At 41.5% G+C, this 19,408-nt stretch overlaps 1 protein-coding gene across 4 annotated transcripts in view; it reads left to right on the top strand.

Moving 5' to 3' along the window:
- eva1aa (eva-1 homolog A, regulator of programmed cell death a) overlaps positions 1-19,408 on the top strand; it is a 52,501-nt gene that overhangs the window by 22,925 nt on the left and 10,168 nt on the right. The window contains exon 5 of one of the 4 annotated variants that reach the window (XM_066698666.1): positions 4,398-4,541. In XM_066698666.1, coding sequence (XP_066554763.1) covers positions 4,398-4,541 — 144 coding nt within the window. The other 3 variants (XM_066698683.1, XM_066698692.1, XM_066698674.1) reach the window with 3 other exon arrangements.

Here is a 19,408-nt window from a genome sequence, read left to right as displayed (position 1 = left end):
AATTTAATTATTTCACACTGTTAATCAATCATTGCCACATAGAATGGCTACACAGTTACATCTTTGTAATGGGGAGCTGTGGCTGCAGCATATATGAACTACTTAATATGGGTGAACATAAGGTAAAGTTCAGTTTGAAGTTGACCATCAGTGTCCTGAGAGTGCGAACCCTGAATTTACTCTGAATATGTGCATCCGTGTAGGAACTGTTTTCTAACAGTCAAGGATTATCCAGAGTCATAATAAACACACCAGCGGCTGCACACTGAGACTTTCTGTACATTGAGAGCAGACCAATTAATCGCTCTTGAGCCTGTGGACCTTGTGCTCTCAGCAGAGAGGGAATCTTTATTCTGCTGGGGTGCAATTAGGGACAGGAGAGAAGGATGAGGGAGAAGGAGAAGGAAGAGGAAAACTTCAAATGCAGATCTTCTTTGGGAAAAAATGTCAGTCTGTGGAAAAAAAATTATAATTAAAGATGGATTTATTAAATGTATGAATGCATGTGTGCATGGATTTACTGGTTAAACTACAATCTCACTTCTGGTTACATAAAGCATTGCTGTGCGGTGCGGGATTCAGAGGCTGGAAAGCCTGATCATTGTTTCAGGTTAAATGCCACAGCTTTGCAGAATCCCTTCACCTTAAAAGTCCTTCTCAGTTGAGTAACTCCTGCTTTAATGAAGATAAGATAAAAACAAACTGGAAGCAGTGAAAGAGGCTTGTGGATGAGTGGGAGGATGGAATCAGAGCCAGAGTTTCTTTTAGTCATTGTTCATCACCAGTAATCTGTAATTATGAATGATTGCAGTTTAAATTTTATTTTCATGGAGTTGCCAAATTAAAGATTGCAGTTTAATGTTCTTCTTATTAAAATGTGGCCTCGGCTCTCTCACCGAGACGTGTCTTTGATCAGAGCGGAAAAATTGTGATTGCACCTGAAACTGTAACCCAGCCTGACAGGGGCCCCCCAAGCACAGCAGAAAGGAGGTGGTTTTACCCAACCTGAATGATTGCAAGAGTGAAAATGAACTCAGTAACTGACTGAGGAATGACTTCAGCAAAGGCATATTGAAGAACAATCTGTTTTTATGTGAAAGAATACCTAGTCTATCTGTATTCATCTGTCACTGATGTGGAACTGAAAGGAGACCCGCCCTTGGCATCACATTAAAGCCTTTCATTTCCGCAGCCCAGTGGGAAGTGACACTGACCCTGGCTGATGGAGGGGCTGCTCTCCATTCTTGCTGATCCCAGGTCAGGCTGCCGAGCGAGAGCAGCACGGAGAGACTGAGCCCGCAGCGCTGGAATGCAGCAGTGCATTAAAGCTGTTCTCAGGTCTGTCCAATCTGGACTGTGGGAATGCTCTTAAAGGACACCTGGAGGTCAAATTCAAAGTTAGTTCACAGACAGTAGCTTCATCTGCTGAGGTCCTTTAGCTGTGTATCTGTTACAGAGCCAGCAACCATGGAGACTGTGTAGCCACCCTTGGTTCAAGGCTTCATTACTGCTGGGCAGTGAATCACTGGGATCCCAGGGCCAATACTTGAGCATTTTCTTCGCTTCCTGCTATAGGTTGTATTAATAAAACTATAGCTTAGTTGGTGAACTTCAGGTATTAAATGTCTAAACAGTAATAGCATTGACTTAGTTATATATGGGTAATTTAGACTTGGCATCAACTTTTGAAAGGCCTTGTCTTGATACACCTGCTTAATTACTAAGAAATATAGATTGATAGATATTCAAAATGGACTCTCTTCCTCCATCTCACAATCCCACATTGTGAATGAATTCCAGAATGTTCTTCTTTATTTGTATTTAACTCCATTAGAGTTTTCTACACTGAAGAGCTCCCATCCAGAAGTGATGATAATGGTTTGTAAGCATTCACTCCAGTTCAGGCAGGTCTCTACTTTCTCTGCCTGAGGAGCAGCTGTAATTGGATTAATTGTGTTTGGTTTCCCAGAGTTGTAAGCAAGGATATCCTGGATAGGACTTATAACCATGGACACTGGAGAACTGTTGAATCCTGGGCTCTCAGCCATTCCTCAAATGGTAGATTTAGCCTTTTATTGCAACAACTCTCAGGCATCACAGATAGTGAAGAGTTCAGATGTGATCATGATGTGCTCTCAGAAAATCAGACGGTGATGAACAACACATCCTGCAATCTGTGCTGTTGTAAAATATGGGTAATCAATATATTACTAAAGAGATATTGAATGTTATCAGACCAGTCCAGAAACAAGATTAATAATTATAATACATATATACATTATATTAATACACAGCTAAACATGAGCTTAAGATTTTTCAAAGTTTGAAAGACAGGTGGTATTTGTACTGATTATGTTACTGGGGTCAGATTTACATGTTGTTTTTTTTTCCTTTAAGAACATCATGAGATTGGGGTCTTGTTTCTCTTTATCTTATTGTCACTCATCTCTTGCTTTCATGCTCACAATACACCAGGCAGCATGGAAAAGTGAGAAAATAGTATTAAATCACTGAGACTTAATTCCACCTGTCTACTTATACTCCGTTAAAGTGAGGGCTATCATTCGAAAGCACTTGTGACCATTTCTAGACATGGAAAGCCTGGATTTCCAGACACAACCTGCTATACTATGAAAGAAGATTATTATAGTAGGCAGCAGCTTTGCTTCATGAGAGGAACACTTGTCTAACCTTGACACCAGGCCTGTTTTAAAGACATGGTTTCAGGGTTGATTTGTACCTTGACAGTTAATGTTTCAAGTGGTAATGAACACCCAACATAGTGTGCTATTTAGGATAAGCAGGGCTTGTGCATTTTTGTTCACCTTGACATCAGAAAGGTCAAAATGACACAATACAATAAACGAGCGACTTGCAGGGTCTCGAAAATGACACTTCCTGCAGGTAAGATTAATGACCCTCCGTTCCCCATCTGTTACCGAGTCTGTGTTGCTCTCTGACACTCTCCCTATCAGGTGTCTGGAGGACAAAACACCAGGGTGCGGGACACCACAGAATCACGTTCAGTCAACACTCTGCTTTGTCCTGGAGAATGTTTGAACTGTGTTTACTTCTTTAAAGAAATGTAAATACTGCCTCCATTTTAATCAGATGAGTGGGAGAAGATTACCTTTTTCCTCCACATTATTTCTACTTAAAAAACAAAAACAAAAAAAAAAACACATTCTCCTGTGACACTTGCAGTCACTGAGCACTGTTATGTATATCATACCTCCTCAGGTTGGTTAAAAAAACATGTGATCACAGCCTTTCCAGACTGTCCATTGAGGAGAATATCAAAGCAGTCAGTGTGGCACGTCTCCGATTCCTTCAAGAGTCACGCTGCAGTGTGGCGCTGTGCCATCGCTGGGTCCAGTTTCTCAACAACAATGAGTACAGCGAGTGAGGTGGGTGGCAGGGCCATGACAGACACTGGTCATGGCTTCAGCGAGTCACAGCTCTGTAGTTTGACCAAAGAAATTAAGGTTTGGATCTGCATTTGGCAACGCCAACCAAGTCAGGCTATAGCAGTCCCTAGTGAGCAGGGTGTGGCAAAACAAGGATGTCCTGATCAACTTGATTTTGTGTCAATAATCAAACAGTTTATTTGAAACAAACACACAAAAAACAAATCAAAACAAAACAAAGGAAACAGGATCCCAAAAAATCAAATGATTGGGGTTTCTTTATTGCTCACAGTTTCTGCCGCAAGCTGTCTGCAGGCCCTCACTCTCCTTGCATCTGAGGAGACCCAGCTCCTTTTATAGCCCATTTACCCATAATTCTTTGCACCTGCAGTTAAGGTTAATACATCAGGCTTCTAATCTTACTACAATGTAATATTACAATGACAATATCCATTATGTCTTTGAATAACACACAAACCAAAACATAAAAACACATACCATTACTTTTATCAAACATTCATTTGACCTCTGACCTTTGAATGCTCATGTGGCATTCTAGATAAGCCCAGGCGGCCATCTTTCAATTCATAAGTTCACTCAACCCCTGTTCACCAATATAACCTAATCTCCAAATATGGTGGAAACACTGCAGTGATTTATGGGAAGGAAAGGTAAGTCCTCATACATGCTTAATTCGTATCACCTTCACACATTGTCACACAAAAAGGGAAGTTAGGGAAATATTTGGAGACGAAACAAAAACAAACTAGATAGTTCACCCTGTCACACAGGCACACAATGGCACCAGAGTTGGCCTTAGGAAAATCGTTGACAAAACCTGAGAACTTACTTTACTGAAGTGCTGAAAGTGCACAAAACCTTAGTACTGTCAGCATAGCAGCCATTTATCTCCAAGTCAGTGTTGTGTGTTTACTCTCTCAGGGTCCGTGTCCTGTGTGTCCAGTCTCTCAGGATGTGTCTGTGTTGCAGAGTGCCAGTCGAGCCGCGCCCTGCCAGTCGTGATGACGTGGTGCCATGGAAGGAGGAGCTGCAGTGTGAACGCTTCCCCACAGGAGTTTGGTGACCCCTGTTACTCCGGTGTCCGCAAACACCTTCACGTCATCTATACCTGTGGTGAGTCTGAGGCTGATCAGCCAAATTAAGAGCCGCAAGCTTGATGAGGTTTAAGCAGAAGTGGAAAGAGTACTAAAAAATCCTACTCAAGGAGATAGTAAAAGTACTGGTATTAAAAACTACTAAAGTAAAAGTAATAAGTAGCTCATTTAAAATGTATTTGGAGTATAAGTAACATATTTACTTTTAACAACGCACATTTAACACATTATCTCCAAGCAAACATAAATATACATACATACATACATACATACATACATATATACACAGTACTGTGCAAAAGTTTTATGCAGGTGTGAAAAAATGCTGTAAAGTAAGAATGTTTTCAAAAATAGACATGTTTATAGATTATATTTATCAATTAACTAAATGCAAAGCGAGTGAACAGAAGAAAAATCTACATCAAATCAATATTTGGTGTGACCACCCTTTGCCCTCAAAACAGCATCAGTTCTTCTAGGTACACTTGCACACAGTTTTTGAAGGAACTTGGCAGGTAGGTTGGCCCAAACATCTTGGAGAACTAACCACAGTTCTTCTGTGGATTTAGGCAGCCTCAGCTGCTTCTCTCTCTCCATGTAATCCCAGACAGACTTGATGTTGAGATCAGGGCTCTGTGGGGGCCAAACCATCACTTCCATGAGTCCTTGTTCTTCTTTACGCTGAAGATAGTTCTTAATGACAGTCGCTGTATGTTTGGGGTCGTTGTCATGCTGCAGAATAAATTTGGGGCCAATCAGATGCCTCCCTGATGGTATTGCATGATGGATAAGTATCTGCCTGTACTTCTCAGCATTGAGAAGACCATTAATTCTGACCAAATCCCCAACTCCATTGTAGAAATGCAGCCCCAAACTTGCAAGGAACCTCCACCATGCTTCACTGTTGCCTGCAGACACTCATTCATGTTCTGCTCTCCAGCCCTTCAGTGAACAAACTGCCTTCTGCTACAGCCAGATATTTCACATTTTGACTCATCAGTCCAGAGCACCTGCTGCTATTTTTCTGCACCCCAGTTCCTGTGTTTTCATGCATAGTTGAGTCACTTGGCCTTGTTTCCACGTCGGAGGTATGGCTTCAAGTCTTCCATGAAGGCCACTTCTGACCAGACTTCTCCGGACAGTAGATGGATGTACCAGGGTCTCTGTCAATTCTGACCTGATGGCACTGCTGGACATCTTCCGATTGTGAAGGGAAGTAAGCATGAAGCGTCTTTCATCTGCTGCAGTAAGTTTCCTTGGCTGACCACTGCGTCTACGGTCCTCAACTTTGCCCGTTTTTTATGCTTCTTCAAAAGAGCTTGGACAGCACATCTGGAAACCCCTGTCTGCCTTGAAATGTCGGCCTGGGAGAGACCTTGCTGATGCAGTTGAACTATCTTGTGTCTTGTTGCTGTACTCAGTCTTGCCATGGTGTATGACTTTTGACAGTAAACTGTCTTCAGCAACCTCACCTTGTTAGCTGAGTTTGGCTGTTCCTCACCCAGTTTTATTCCTCCTACACAGCTGTTTCTGTTTCAGTTAATGATTGTGTTTCAACCTACATATTGAATTGATGATCATTAGCACCTGTTTGGTATAATTGTTTAATCACACACCTGACTATATGCCTACAAAATCCCTGACTTCATGCAAGTGTACCTAGAAGAATTGATGCTGTTTTGAAGGCAAAGGGTGGTCACACCAAATATGGATTTGATGTAGATTTTTCACTCACTTTGCATTTAGTTAATTGATAAATATAATCTATTAACATGTCTATTTTTGAAAGCATTCTTACTTTACAGCATTTTTTCACACCTGCCTAAAACTTTTGCACAGTACTAATATATAATTTTTTTTTTCCTCAGTCATGGCCAGAGTGTAGAGAGATGTAACAATAAAGTAACAGTTCTATTGATTTAAAAGTTTGTGTTATTATTATTTCTAAATGGCTGTAGCTGATATTTAAATAAATAAATACAAATAAAATCACAATACCAACTTACCTAGAACACAAATAAATGTTGATATAACTTTATTGTGGGGAACATCACTGGTCAGGACAGGAGGCTGTATTTGGGACAGACTAAAACGAATGACCAAAGGGAATGCCCATTGACTATAATGGGGAGTGGAATGTCCATAGATTACATTGGGGAAAACAGAAGGATTGTCTATATCTTCAAATCCCACACAGGAATCCTAAAATCCTAAATACACTTTCTTTAAAATAACTTAATGTATAAAATAAAAGTGGAACGACATGGAATGACAGCTGATTTCTATGGAATGACTGGAACTTTGAAAACGCACTGAAAACAGCACAAGTAGGTCTGTCATACACATTTTTATTTTTATTTTTCAATGACAGCCTACAAAATGTGTACTCTGTAACGAATGCCTTTTTAAAAGTAGTGAAGTACAATACTTAACTCAAAACATACTTAAGTAAAAGTAAAATTAACAAATTTGAAGAATACTCAAAGTACAAGTACACTAAAAAGCTACTCAATTACAGGAACGAGAGTAGTTGAAATTCGTTACTTTTCACCCCTGGGTTGAAGAGACAGGAATTCCCATTATAAAGCTCGTAGAAAATGAGACGCATGCCTGGTAAGGGGGTAGTGTTAATTAAAAAGCCACATGCTTCACTTGCAGGTCTTGTTATGTTCTGCCCGTAGTTAAGGCTTTAAAATAAGTTATGTATAGATCTCTAAAGGTGATGCACATTGTCGGCTGTAATTAAGAATCTGACATTGCTGACCTGTAAAATATTGACTTTATTTGACTATATCTGCAGGGCTTAAGATTAAATGCATTCCCAGTGATGATGTTGCACAGTTGGTGAGCTCTGTCTCAGCTTCCTTTACTGATGTATTACAATCCCACAATTACACTGGCACACACTGCTGTGCGTGGTCAGGAGTTCCCCGGGGGTGGTGCCTGATTGGCAGAGTCCCACAGGAAGAAGGGGTGCGGTTAACTGCCCTGTGTGTAGTCCATTGTCCCCGGTGGCGTCTCAGGCATTGTGGGCTCGGGTGAGAGAATGGCAGATGGTTCTGGGGGTGTGCAGGCCATAAGTGCTCTGGGTTTACCCTCTCCTCTCTCCTGCTCTCATCGGCCCTGGCAGTTTTGTAGGTGGTGTTATAGCAGTGCTCCTACAACTCCTCACTCTACCAGCGCTCAGTAAGAGCCTGACAGGCTCCCAGCGAGCTGGAGGAACAATAGGAAGAACGACTCTGCCTCTTCCTGTTCCCGCTGACAGAGCTCTCCACTATAGAGTGACCAAACAAAGGGGAGCCCTGCGCCAGGCTGCTGGGGACCTGGCACTCACAGCACTGGGCTCTGTGCACAGGAAATTACTGCTGCTATCTGCCAGGGCTGGAGTCTGTGTGCATAAGCAGGGGGCTCGATGAGTCACACGCACCGGTGTAGACAGGAAGTCACTGTGCGTTGCCTTGGTGATGGAGTATCACCTTCCAGTGATGGTGATGGCCTACACTGTGGAAAGGAGCCAGATTTCCCAGATACTGCTGGAACTGCTGTTTCACAAAGGAAGCCTGACTGCTCTGGACAGTGTGTGTACATACAATGACTCTCAAAAGTATTCACCCCCCTTTGACTTTTTCATGAAATCAGAATGGATTTTATCAGGAGTTTTTGCCACTGATCAACACAGAAAATGTCCATAATGTCAAAGTGACAAATATAATCTGCAAATTGTTCTAAATTAATTACAAATACAAAACAGAAAATAATTGAATGCATATGACATACCCCTTTGCTGTGACATTACATTATTTGTCACTAAGCAGATGCTCTTATCCAGGGTGACTTACACTTATAAAGTAGGGCATTTTACTGGAGTAATCTAAGCTCCACCCAGGATTTGAACCAACAACCTCCCAGTTATGAGTCCAGAGCCCTAACCACTACCCCACAGTGCTACCTACTACAATTAAGGTGTGTCACATGATTTCAGGTTAAATACACCTGTCTCTGGGATGTCCCACAGTTGGTTAGTACAATTCCTAACAAAATCATGAAGACGAAGGAACATTCAATGCAAATCCAGAATAAGGTTCTTCAAAAGCACCGATTGGGTAGGATATAAGAACATTTCCAAGGCATTGAATATCCCCGGCCGAGAAGGGAACTAGTCAGGGAGGCCACCAAGACACCTATGGCAACTCTAAAGGAGTTACAGTCTTCCACAGCTGAGCTGGGAGACACTGTGCATACTGCAACAATAGCCTGAGTGCTTCACAAAAGTGGCCTTTATGGGAGAGAAAAAAACTCACATCAAATCTTGCCAGAAGGCATGTGGGAGACTCTGAGACCAAGAGGAGTAAGATTCTATGGTCTGATGAGACCAAAATAGAGCTTTTTGGCCTCAACACTAAGTGCCATGTTTTGCGCAAGCCTGACAATGCACATCATCCTGGGAACACCATCCCTACCACGAAGCATGGTGGTGGCAGCATCATACTATGGGGATGCTTCTCTGCATCAGGGCCTGGAAACCTTGTAAAGATAGAGGGCAAAATGGATGCAGTAAAGTACAGAGAAATCCTGGAAGAAAACCTGCTGAAGTCTGCAAGAGACCTGGGACTTGGGAGAAGTTTAATCTTCAATAACCCCAAACATACAGCCAAAGCCACACTGGAGTGGCTTAAAAACAAAAAGGTCAATGTCCTGGAGTGGCCAGTCAAAGCCCGGGCCTCAGTCCAATGGGCACAAATTGCTTGTGTCCAGATGTGCAAAGCTGGTAGAGATTTATCCACATAGACTCTTGGCTGTAGTTGCTGCCACAGGTGCCTCTATCAAATATTGACTGAAGGGGTGATTACTTATGCATTCAATTATTTTATGTTTTGTATTTGTAATTAATTTAGAACAATTTGCAGATTATATTTTTCAATGTGACATTTTCTGTGTTGATCAGTGGCACAAACTCCATTCTGATTCATGTTTGTAACACAATGAAATGTGGAAAAGTCCAAGGGGGTGAATTCTTTTGAGAGCCACTGTAGGTCTGAGCGCTCTGGACAGTGTATACATAGGTCAGTCTTATTAGAATGTATTCGGTTTCAGCTCATATGTTTAGGCTTTTAAAATGCCTACATATGATGTATTTACCAATATATTTTCAGACAGGAATATATATTTTTTTTATAACTTAAATATCACACATAGTATGTGAGAGGTAGACTGAAAGCAAGAAAGAGGTTACAAAGGCTTGTTCCCACATTTGTTTTGGAGTGAATGCTATGGACGTTCAGATGGTCAAAGTGTTAGTATGAAGACAATAAAAAGCCTTTTGCCTCTGAAAACCTAGGGCTGCTGTTCCCTACATCTTCGATCATTGACCGTCTGCTGTTTTCAAACTGTATTGTAAGTGTTTACATATTCCCTTGAGAAATGTCAGAGTGCAAAAAACTAATTAAAAATCACAGAGGCGGGGGGACGTTCCACTATTTTTGGCAGCAAATATGAAGGACTAACACAGATTTTAATAACATAATGTGAACTGCAGTGTGAGTCTGGAGACCGAGAAGACAGCTGGAAACTGTTAAAGTCCCACATACACTGAGTTTATCATAGAATTTTTTTTTTTTTTTTTAATTGACAATGAATCCCTTGGAAATAATTTTTAATTGTCAGTTGGCTTTAAGTTATATTTTCATGAGGCTATATTTCTCACAGAGTTAAGTTAAATATTAAAGCATTTCCTACCTTGGTAGGTTTTGAATTTCATTTACTAGATTTAAAACTTTTTTCAGTGAAAATGTTGGATCATCATGGTGCTGAACATGGCATTGCCATTGAGATCCCCCTCCAAAGCAACACTGCCACCAAAATAGCAACACTAAGACAGTGACCTATCTAGGGCCCTTGGACTGGGTGAGGACTGAAACATTCGAGTGTTTCACAGTACTGCACTATGACAATGACTTTATTACATTGCCAGAGCCAGACCCATCTAAAATCGTGTTTTTCAAAGTGACTGTGACTGAAATTAGGCCAAGACGGTGCAAACTCCATCAACACTGCCTTGGGCCAGTCATGGTGATATCAATGCCCACAACTGTGTCAACACAGTGCTACAGATTAAAGCCCAGTGTAAAACATTTGGCAGCCAAAGGGAGACTCCGCTGAACTGCTGATGCACGATGGTTATATGTGCAGTCTCAGCATTTCCACAGAGCTGTGGTCATAGAGCACAGCGAGCTGGGCAGTGCTCCTCCCACCCGATCTGTGTCCGGAGTGGAAGAGGACCCACTGACGCCCTGGTGGTGCTGCAGGCTCTGTCAGCAACACAAGAGTCTGAGGAGGTGACCTAAGGCACCGCACAGGAGTAACAGACACCAGAGCAACTGTGAAGGAAGTAGGAGAAACACCATCTGTGTCGTAGCTCCGTGTCCTGCAGTTCACTAGTTTAGTGCCAGTAGTGCTGCAGCACTGAAACACACCCACAACAGTGTGGATCTTGGGTACGGTCATCCCTTCAATCTGCACACGCTCTTTCCAGAAAGACGAGGTACCCAGCTGTGTCAGTCTGTCTGTTGGTTGGTTGGTTGGTCCATCTTTCAAGGGCATTATCCAGTCATGTTCTTTACACAAGAACCTGTACATGTTAGTAAAATGTATTGTAGCATTTCATCACAATAAAGGGACAAAAACACTGCATTTTTGTGTTTATTTAATGGCACTGAGTAACACATTTTTAATTCACACACTTACCCTGGCATGGATTCCATCTTCGCTGTGTGTAATCATTAACTTTGTGTGTAAACAGTGCTTTCTTGAAGTCTAAATATAACATATCATATTCTTACCTATCAGGTTGGAGATTAGAGATTTTCGACTCGGTCACTGGTACCTTACACTGGTAGATTTCACTGCTGCTTGGATTACCAATACTTGCCTTCTGCTATGGGGATATTATATTTGCCATTTTACTTGTTTTTTTATGGGTGGCTTGTGAGTATGAAGCCCCCAGTCTTTCAGGATGACGAGTTGCGCTGTAGGGACATGCAGACCTTTTCAGAAATGGAGCCGCAGTGTTGATCACCTCCGTTTGTCTGATGTTAAAGTTATGAAGTTCCCACTGGCCTGTGTGACTCACTGCTGTGTGAGTTCAGCTCCGGTTACTGTCAGACTAAATATTCCAGTAAACTGCAATACAATTCTGTAGTATGCGGGAATGCTGTCATACCACCCCCCCACCGATGTGATTGCCAAGAAATGGGGATCAAGTGACATATCCCACATTGGCTCTAGTGAGTGGGAGAAACACAGAGGTACTGCCCCCAGTCAACTACATTACTGTGTTACTAACTACTAGAATTAGATTGGTTTGCAGTTATGATTCAATCACAAGACGTGGATTTGTTTATTATTACCACAGGCTTGAAATGTAGCATTGTGATTGTTACTAAAAGGCTTCCAAGAAGGCTTCTAAATTGATAGGAATTGTTTTAAAGTGAATCATGTTTTACCTTTTTATAGCAGAAGACTGGTCTTTCATAGTTTCTGTTGTAACTGCTCAGGTTTTGTGTAACACAGACTGAAAGCCCTGTAAGCCATGTCTTCCAGGCACATTTTCTGAAACACTGAGAGATCTGGTAGCAGGGACAGTGCCTTGCCTGGCTGACTTTCCCCATAACAATGAAGCCCACCCAGTCTGGCTGCAGAGCCTGGCGGGCTGAGTGCTTTAACTATCTGATTCCCTTCCCTTGCATCGTAAAGCCATTGGAATGACACTAATTGTGTCACTCAGTCAGTTCTAGTGCAGCACTTATTTACCAGGAGTGCTGATGTTAATTCGGGGTCTTCTCCTCTGAACGGTACTGTTGTTTGCAGTCGGATGTCCTGTGCCCTGTTCATTTTACAGAGCCCGTTCACAGCCCTCAGTACTGGTTCAGTTCACACTAGAATTGGTCCATAGGTCGGCGTTTTGCATTTGGCTGCTGTTCCAATATTATTTCTATCAAAGTGTGAAATATCAAATTTATAGTGTTAAACTATTCAAATGTCTTGCTAGTTTATTCTGTGTGTTGTCTGGTTCATTTTAAAGAGTGAATTGCTGCTTGTCCTGAAGGCTGGCAGTCTAGTCTGTCACAGCACAGTTGTGTGTGGTGCTCAGTATGCCTCTGTTCAAGAGGTTAAAGTCTTATTAATAGGCAGTAAATAGGATAAATGTATTCAAATGCAAGGTGATATAGAGCCAATTACTGTGTTTACCATTTTAAACCAGAATTTAAGAAGCAATGTGGAAATACTTGAATACATTTTCCTTGGTGCTCATAGATGTTGCAGTAAAGAATTATGAGACATTAAACTGTATCAACCCTGGAAATGTCATAACTGTGGTTAGCAGCCATATACACTATAGCATCAAACATGATCAAATTTCACTCCTAGAATTTGTAGAGATCAAATCTGCCTGCTCAAACTGTCAACACAAACCGTGCTTAATTATTAAAACCTTAATTTAGCTTCACGCTGCAATTTATGAAGTACACAATATGTAAACAAGGTCTTGACAAAAATAACATTGTACTGTGGAAAAAAAAGGCAGACTTCGCAAAGGCAGACTAACTCGAGCAGTTTCTTTGCCTGTCTATTCCTCCTATATAACCACACTTTGTTGATCACACTTTTTTTGTTTTAAACAACCTTTGCATCAAAAAAAGGTTGTTGAATTGTGGTCAATTTCTTTCTTTCTCTGTTAAACAAAGCAGGGTATAATGCCTCTTCCAAAAGGCAGAACCAGCTTTGTGAATTCCTGTCAGTCAGCAGAGTTTCGTCTGCAGGAGTTAAAGAGAGAATTCCCCATCTAGAGGCCGAGTCCAGAGCAGAGCTGAATGAAACTCTCATGTCACTTCCTGTTGCTGCCTTCCTTGGAGTCTCAGATTCTCTCCCTCTTTGATTCCATTCTTGCATTTGTTCCTTGGCGAGGTGTGTAGCCGATGCCCCCTGCCCTCCTCTGTCACATTCCAGCTCCTCAGCTGCCTGTGGCTGACCTCTCTGAAGAAAGCTGCGAGGGAGAAACGGAGGTTAAAGAGGTTTCCTCCTGCTGCAGACCATGCCTGGCTTTTAAACTTACTACTTGGCTTGTTTACTTGGAAGTGCTGCTGTAGCGGCGTACCTTGTTAAAGAGACAAACTTTTGTTTCCTTCTCTCCCCCTTTCACTGCACCTCTCGGGATTCTCTGGCACGGTATGGATTATTTTTTAACTCTGCTGAAGACTTGGGTCCTCTGAGAATGAAAGAAAGGTTCACAGCTGGTCACATGGCAGTTCTAAACTAAAATATGTACTAGTAAGTGTTTCTTTTCAATGCAAAATAATGCAAAAAATCAGTAATAATAACAGAAAGAAAATAATAACATTCTGGTGTTTGTTTATACTGTTATAAACTGTATTTTTCTTGTCAAACAATTGCCTAGCTGTAGATGTCTGTGAAATAGCCCTGAAAATACGGGAATATATAAATACATGCAGAAATAAATGAAGAACAGGGTATTGCCTGTTTTTATGAGAGTTTTTTTATGTTGACCTTCCAAATTATAAATTGGAAGTGGTCCAAGTGCTTTTCTAATTTCTCTGTCCCGTTGATCTGTGTCAGAAAGATAGATTGCAGTTGACATTTGCTGTGTTAATACTGGGTCCTCATGGATTATCTGGGAACAAGAAGAAACACGTGTGGAGGGGAGTGAGGAGCACTAGAATAGGCAGAGTGGGCCGGAGGGCTTTGAGGCGGCAACTTAATGTGAAGACAGACCCACGACTGTGGAACAACTGCTCCATACTTACATGTTGAATTCTTGCATTACTGCTGAGCTGTAGGGGAGTCTGGGTGGGGGAGCTGCCTTGAGGGGGACAGTTTTCTCTTCCCATACATGGTGTAGTTCAGCATGTCTCCTGTTAACCACTTTACTACAGGGAGTATCCAAGTGCTGCATGTAAGAAAGGTGATTCTGTGATTAATAGACATCTTACAGTGCTCTGTAATCGTTTTTTATCATTATTTGACTATTGATGTGTACAACTGTGCAATGGAAAGGTCTCCTTTGTATTTCTTTGAGTATAATACAGATTCATAACTTCACTCCCTTCATGCAACACAAATAGGGGCAGACACAAATAGTGCTTTGACTTGTTGACTTGATATGTATGTGTTTGCGATCTTCAGTAAACTGGTTTCTGGTGGAATCATTGATGAAGAGGGCACAAGTACAGCACTGTGTGTCAAATGTGTCAGCACTGATGGTGACCAGCTCCTTACACCAGGGTGTGTAGGATAGTATGGATATCTGCTTTCTCATTTAAATAATTTGTTTTTGTTTGTTTGTTTTGGATTTGTTTGTTCTGAAGGGCTGACTTAAAACTTCCCACAATTTAATTTGCAGTCAAATTCCTGTTCTCTTATAGTGCATTTTCAAAGAGTTGGGAAACGCAGGCAGTGCTGTGTGCCCTGAATCTCCCTCAGGTGGGATGACACACTGAAGGGCTTTTAGTCAGTAGAAGGTGATACAATCCAAAGTGGTTTCTTTTCAATTAATGGTTTTTATGTCTGTTCAAAGTTGTAATGACAGAGCATTTTCCCCAGTTACAAGGATGGATTTGGAAGTAGACTCTTGGTGACCTATGACCTTCTTTGTAAACATCCTATGATGGATGGGCTTACAGTTTTACTTGGAAATTAGTGTGATGGAATTCCTATCAGTATTGGGTTTAATTAGGTTGATTAATCTATTGCTTTACTGAACTGTGAAAAGGCAACCATTAGGCCTGGGCTGTGAACTCCCAGAGATTTATTTCCCCTTTAACAGTCCCTGTCTACATGTCGGTTTCATTTCAAGGGACAAAAGTATCCTTAGAGATATTTACTCAGAATGTTTTACGACCATTTCCTTTTGTAATTCCGGTTAGATTAATATATTTGCCTGCAGAATGACTTGCTTTGGATGCAATCGTATTTTTGAAACCACAGGCTGTATAATTGATAGGCTGATGAGACTCTGGTGCCTTCATCGGTTTGAGGTTAAGAAGTTGTGTGACAAACCCACAGAATAGAGCAGAGAAATTGCCAAATTAAGAAGGAAAGATTTGCTTTAACTCCGCTAGAGTTTAGAGGGTAAGAAGGCTCCCTTACATATGCTGTGAAAATCCCCATGATCCTCACAAATTAGATCTCAACCACATGAAGGGGCAGAGTGTGGTGTCTCCTGTCGGGCAGCTGTACACCAGGAATCTGTGTCGTCTCTGACAACAGCCTGCACTCTGTACTTCTTCGTATTCCTGACCTGTCAGCACCCAACAATGTCAGAGAGGAGGGAGGAAATGAATCCTCCTTTTTTTCTCCCTCTCTTTCTCCCCCATACTCTCTCTCGCTCTGACTGACTTTACTACCTTCCCCACCAAATGGTTCCATTTAATGCAGCCAGCCTGTCTGAAATCCGCCTGCTGCCTGTGAAACCTCCCTCCCACCACCTCCCACTTCATCTCAGACTCCATACTGCTCACAGGATCGCTCCTTCTCTTTCCCAAGGCTCGCTGCCGCCGCTTCAAACACAGATGCTCGGGAGCTTTTATAAATTGAGTAAGCAGATGTTCCAAACTTCCTGGCATTCTGCTGGTAACAAGCAGCTGCTTTGTGTCAGCTCCGTGTTTTACCCCAGTCTGCGCTGTCATTAGCTGAGGCTGGTGGCCTGGATAAACTGTGGATCATTGTCTGGGAGTCTGCAGCTCCAAACTCACCCAGCCTGGGGAGATCTATCTGTCTGTGGAACGGGAAACGGGAGCAACAGTCTTGGGGAGTCTGGACTCCAAGTGTTGTTTGTCAGAGCTGAGGAGGTAAGTTTCTTGGATTTTCAGTGTCTGAGTGTAAACTCAGAGACACGTTTCTTGGGCTGTGAAGTTCCTGAGCCCTCGCGTGAAGAATCCTGAATGCATGTGGTTGTAAACAAGGCTGAGTGAACCATTGTGTTTACAACTCTTTGATTTTTCTACCGTTAACCCTCCTGGGAGAACCTCGGGGGGGAAACATCAACAGCAGCAGTAACTCTAGAGCTCGTAACTCTTTAGAGCCGGTAGTTTTCAGGCGGGGATTGCAGTGTGTTTAGAAGGAATGCCAGGATTCAGAAGTGCTCTGAAGTGTGCTTCGAGATTGTGAGTTTTATAATGTTGCGTCAGGGCAACAAGGTTCCACTATTTTTAGAAGTTGATTAAAGAAGAATGCAAATTCAAGAATTTGAAGTAATACAAATAGGAGGGAACTGTTAGGATTTTCATTCTATCGCAGGGTGTATTATTTTAATCGTAAGAACCTCATAAGAATAGTATGACCTTAAATCCCAGTATTTGTATTCCTAAGTCTGATCATTTAAAAGTCCCCTACATGCCATTTGCAATGGCTTTCATTCATAAAATGACTAATTTGCATTTCAATATTTGATAATACAGTTTGTTTTTTCTAGTCAGGTCCTGCTGTTAAAAATACTTCTCTGGAACACAGTCTCCTAAGTTCACAGTTAACAGAATTGAACAAGGTAATTAGATGAGAATGTGATACCCACAGGGAAAAAACTACCAGTGTCAGAATTGATAATCCTCAAAGTGCACTTTGTCGGTAAAGCCTGAAATTAAACACATGGTATTTTTTATGAGCAAACTCCACCCTCATTAAAAGCAGTTTGTTCTGGGAGCCAAGGGCCGGTGTGTGCTTCACAGGACTGTTAACAACAAAAATATGGAAAAAGACAGAAGTGATCAAATTGTTTGATATTATTGTTAATCCGCACAAATGAGAAGCACAATGAATGGGATGGAGAACCTGCTCAGGTAGTATGTGAAGTGCAGACGTCTTAGTTGGGTTTTTATATAACACTTTTTGCTGGAAATGTACACATTTTATATTGTAGGTTTGTTGTATTGTTTTATAAACCACACTGCATCAATAGTTTCAGCTAATTTATAACTGGTATGGACTAACTGTGGCAAAGGGGGTGGAGAGCGTGGACTGTAAGAGATGCTCAGTAAGTGGAGAACTCAGTCTCTCTGAGGGACGATATGTTGTTAACCTTCCCCCCCCCCCCCCCCCCCGGGATCTGCTATCTGGCTACCTGATAACATTCTTTTGATAAAAACACAATAGTCTTTTCCAATACTTCTATAATGAGAGTGCGGCTACAGACAACGTTTCTATGACCCATTCAATCTACGTTTATAATTATGTTCAGTCTTGGGTGTTATATCGCACATCAGCTACTAAGGTTGATTACTTTTACAGTAGAATTAGTACTGGCTCTCATCGTATGTTTACATATATTGTTTAATATATTGTTTATGTAACACTATATGTATATATACATAGACATTCCAGATGTCTATATATTACTCTTCTCATAAAACTACATTTTAAATTTAGAAATAATACAGCAACAAACAAATCATCAGATTCTTAAGATACCTGGTATTTTCTAGTTCCAGTTTTGCAGCAGTGAAATATGCTGTAGCTCGTTAAGGTCTTGAGTAGTGGCACTAGTAATGTACTAGGCCCCTTCAAAGCAAAGCACAGCTTTATTAAACAAACACAGCCAGAAAAGGCAATGTAGCTGCTTCTCACCTCAACGCCCATATACTCAGCTAAGCCTGGCCCTTATATGGACTTGGTGTACTGATTAGCAGCATTAACATAGGTGGCATATACAGGTTAGATAAATATCTTAAAAACAGCTCGATAATGACACGACCTTCAGAAACATCACAGTAGACCAAAGGTTAGAGGTCACTTGGAAGTCTGTGTCCAGTCTGACTGCAGAACTGGTACCTGAGTCTTGAGTCCAGAGAGGCTAGTCACAGTGAAGAGCACAGACTAGGGCATATGGGGGTAGCAAGCTTTGTCAAATACCCTGTAAATCTATTTGTAACCATGTGTGCCCATACTGCTGAAGTCCCTGCAGGAGACCAACCTAAGAGCAATGTATGAATTCCTCTGCAGGAAAGTGCAGACAGAACAGAATGTACCTGTGATGCACATTGGTAGCACTGACATACACTCTGGTACCACTCTGTACAAAATTTTAACCATATATGTGGTACTGTCAGATTAAGTTTAATCCCAGGCTTGCATTAAATATGTATGATCCTTACACAGTTTGGTGCACCTCTTTGATTCCCAGAGCTGTGTTCCAGTCCAGTCCAGTTTATTTTTGACTGAAGGACAATTACTGTTTATAAATGACATCTGTCAGGCAGAGGAAAGCAACACCTTCACAGTGTTTGTACTGTATTGTGATTTATGGTGTTTGTGCTATATTAGTTACACTAGACAGGAAAGAACAGTCAATGTCAAAAGCTTAACAAACGTAACCAAAGAAATACAGTATATAGGAAATCACAGCTGTAACTTAAATTACATAATTCCTCTCTGCTGCCTTTGCTTTTTTCATATCCTTTGTTGCTCTTGCACTTTCTCATGTTCTGAAACTAAATTTTTACATGGGTTAAGATGTGTCTGATCACTTTTTTTTAACCAGGGCCAATCAGCTTATCTCACCCACTGACAACTGAAGTGAATTTATTGCCTCCAGCTATTCAGCACTCTGTGTGCACACTGGGAGCTGTAGTTCATCTTTGCACTCACATTGTTTTTAGTCTGCCCTAGAACTACAGCTTCCACAGTGCCCTGACAAACTCACACAGGTAAACCCAAGGAGCTTGGCCTGTTGAAGTAAAGGGAGTTGTCATTCCAGAGTTCCCACATGTCCCACAGTTTCCTTTTAATAAGTGCATAAGACAAAAGGGCAGATATTAATGATTGACCAAGTGAAAGTGCAATAATAAGGTATCATCTCAATCTGTTGACAACGTTTAT

Source organism: Amia ocellicauda, chromosome 1 (genome assembly GCF_036373705.1).
Source record: "Amia ocellicauda isolate fAmiCal2 chromosome 1, fAmiCal2.hap1, whole genome shotgun sequence".
Taxonomy (NCBI): Eukaryota; Metazoa; Chordata; class Actinopteri; order Amiiformes; family Amiidae; genus Amia; species Amia ocellicauda.
This window is presented reverse-complemented; position numbering and strand designations above follow the sequence as displayed.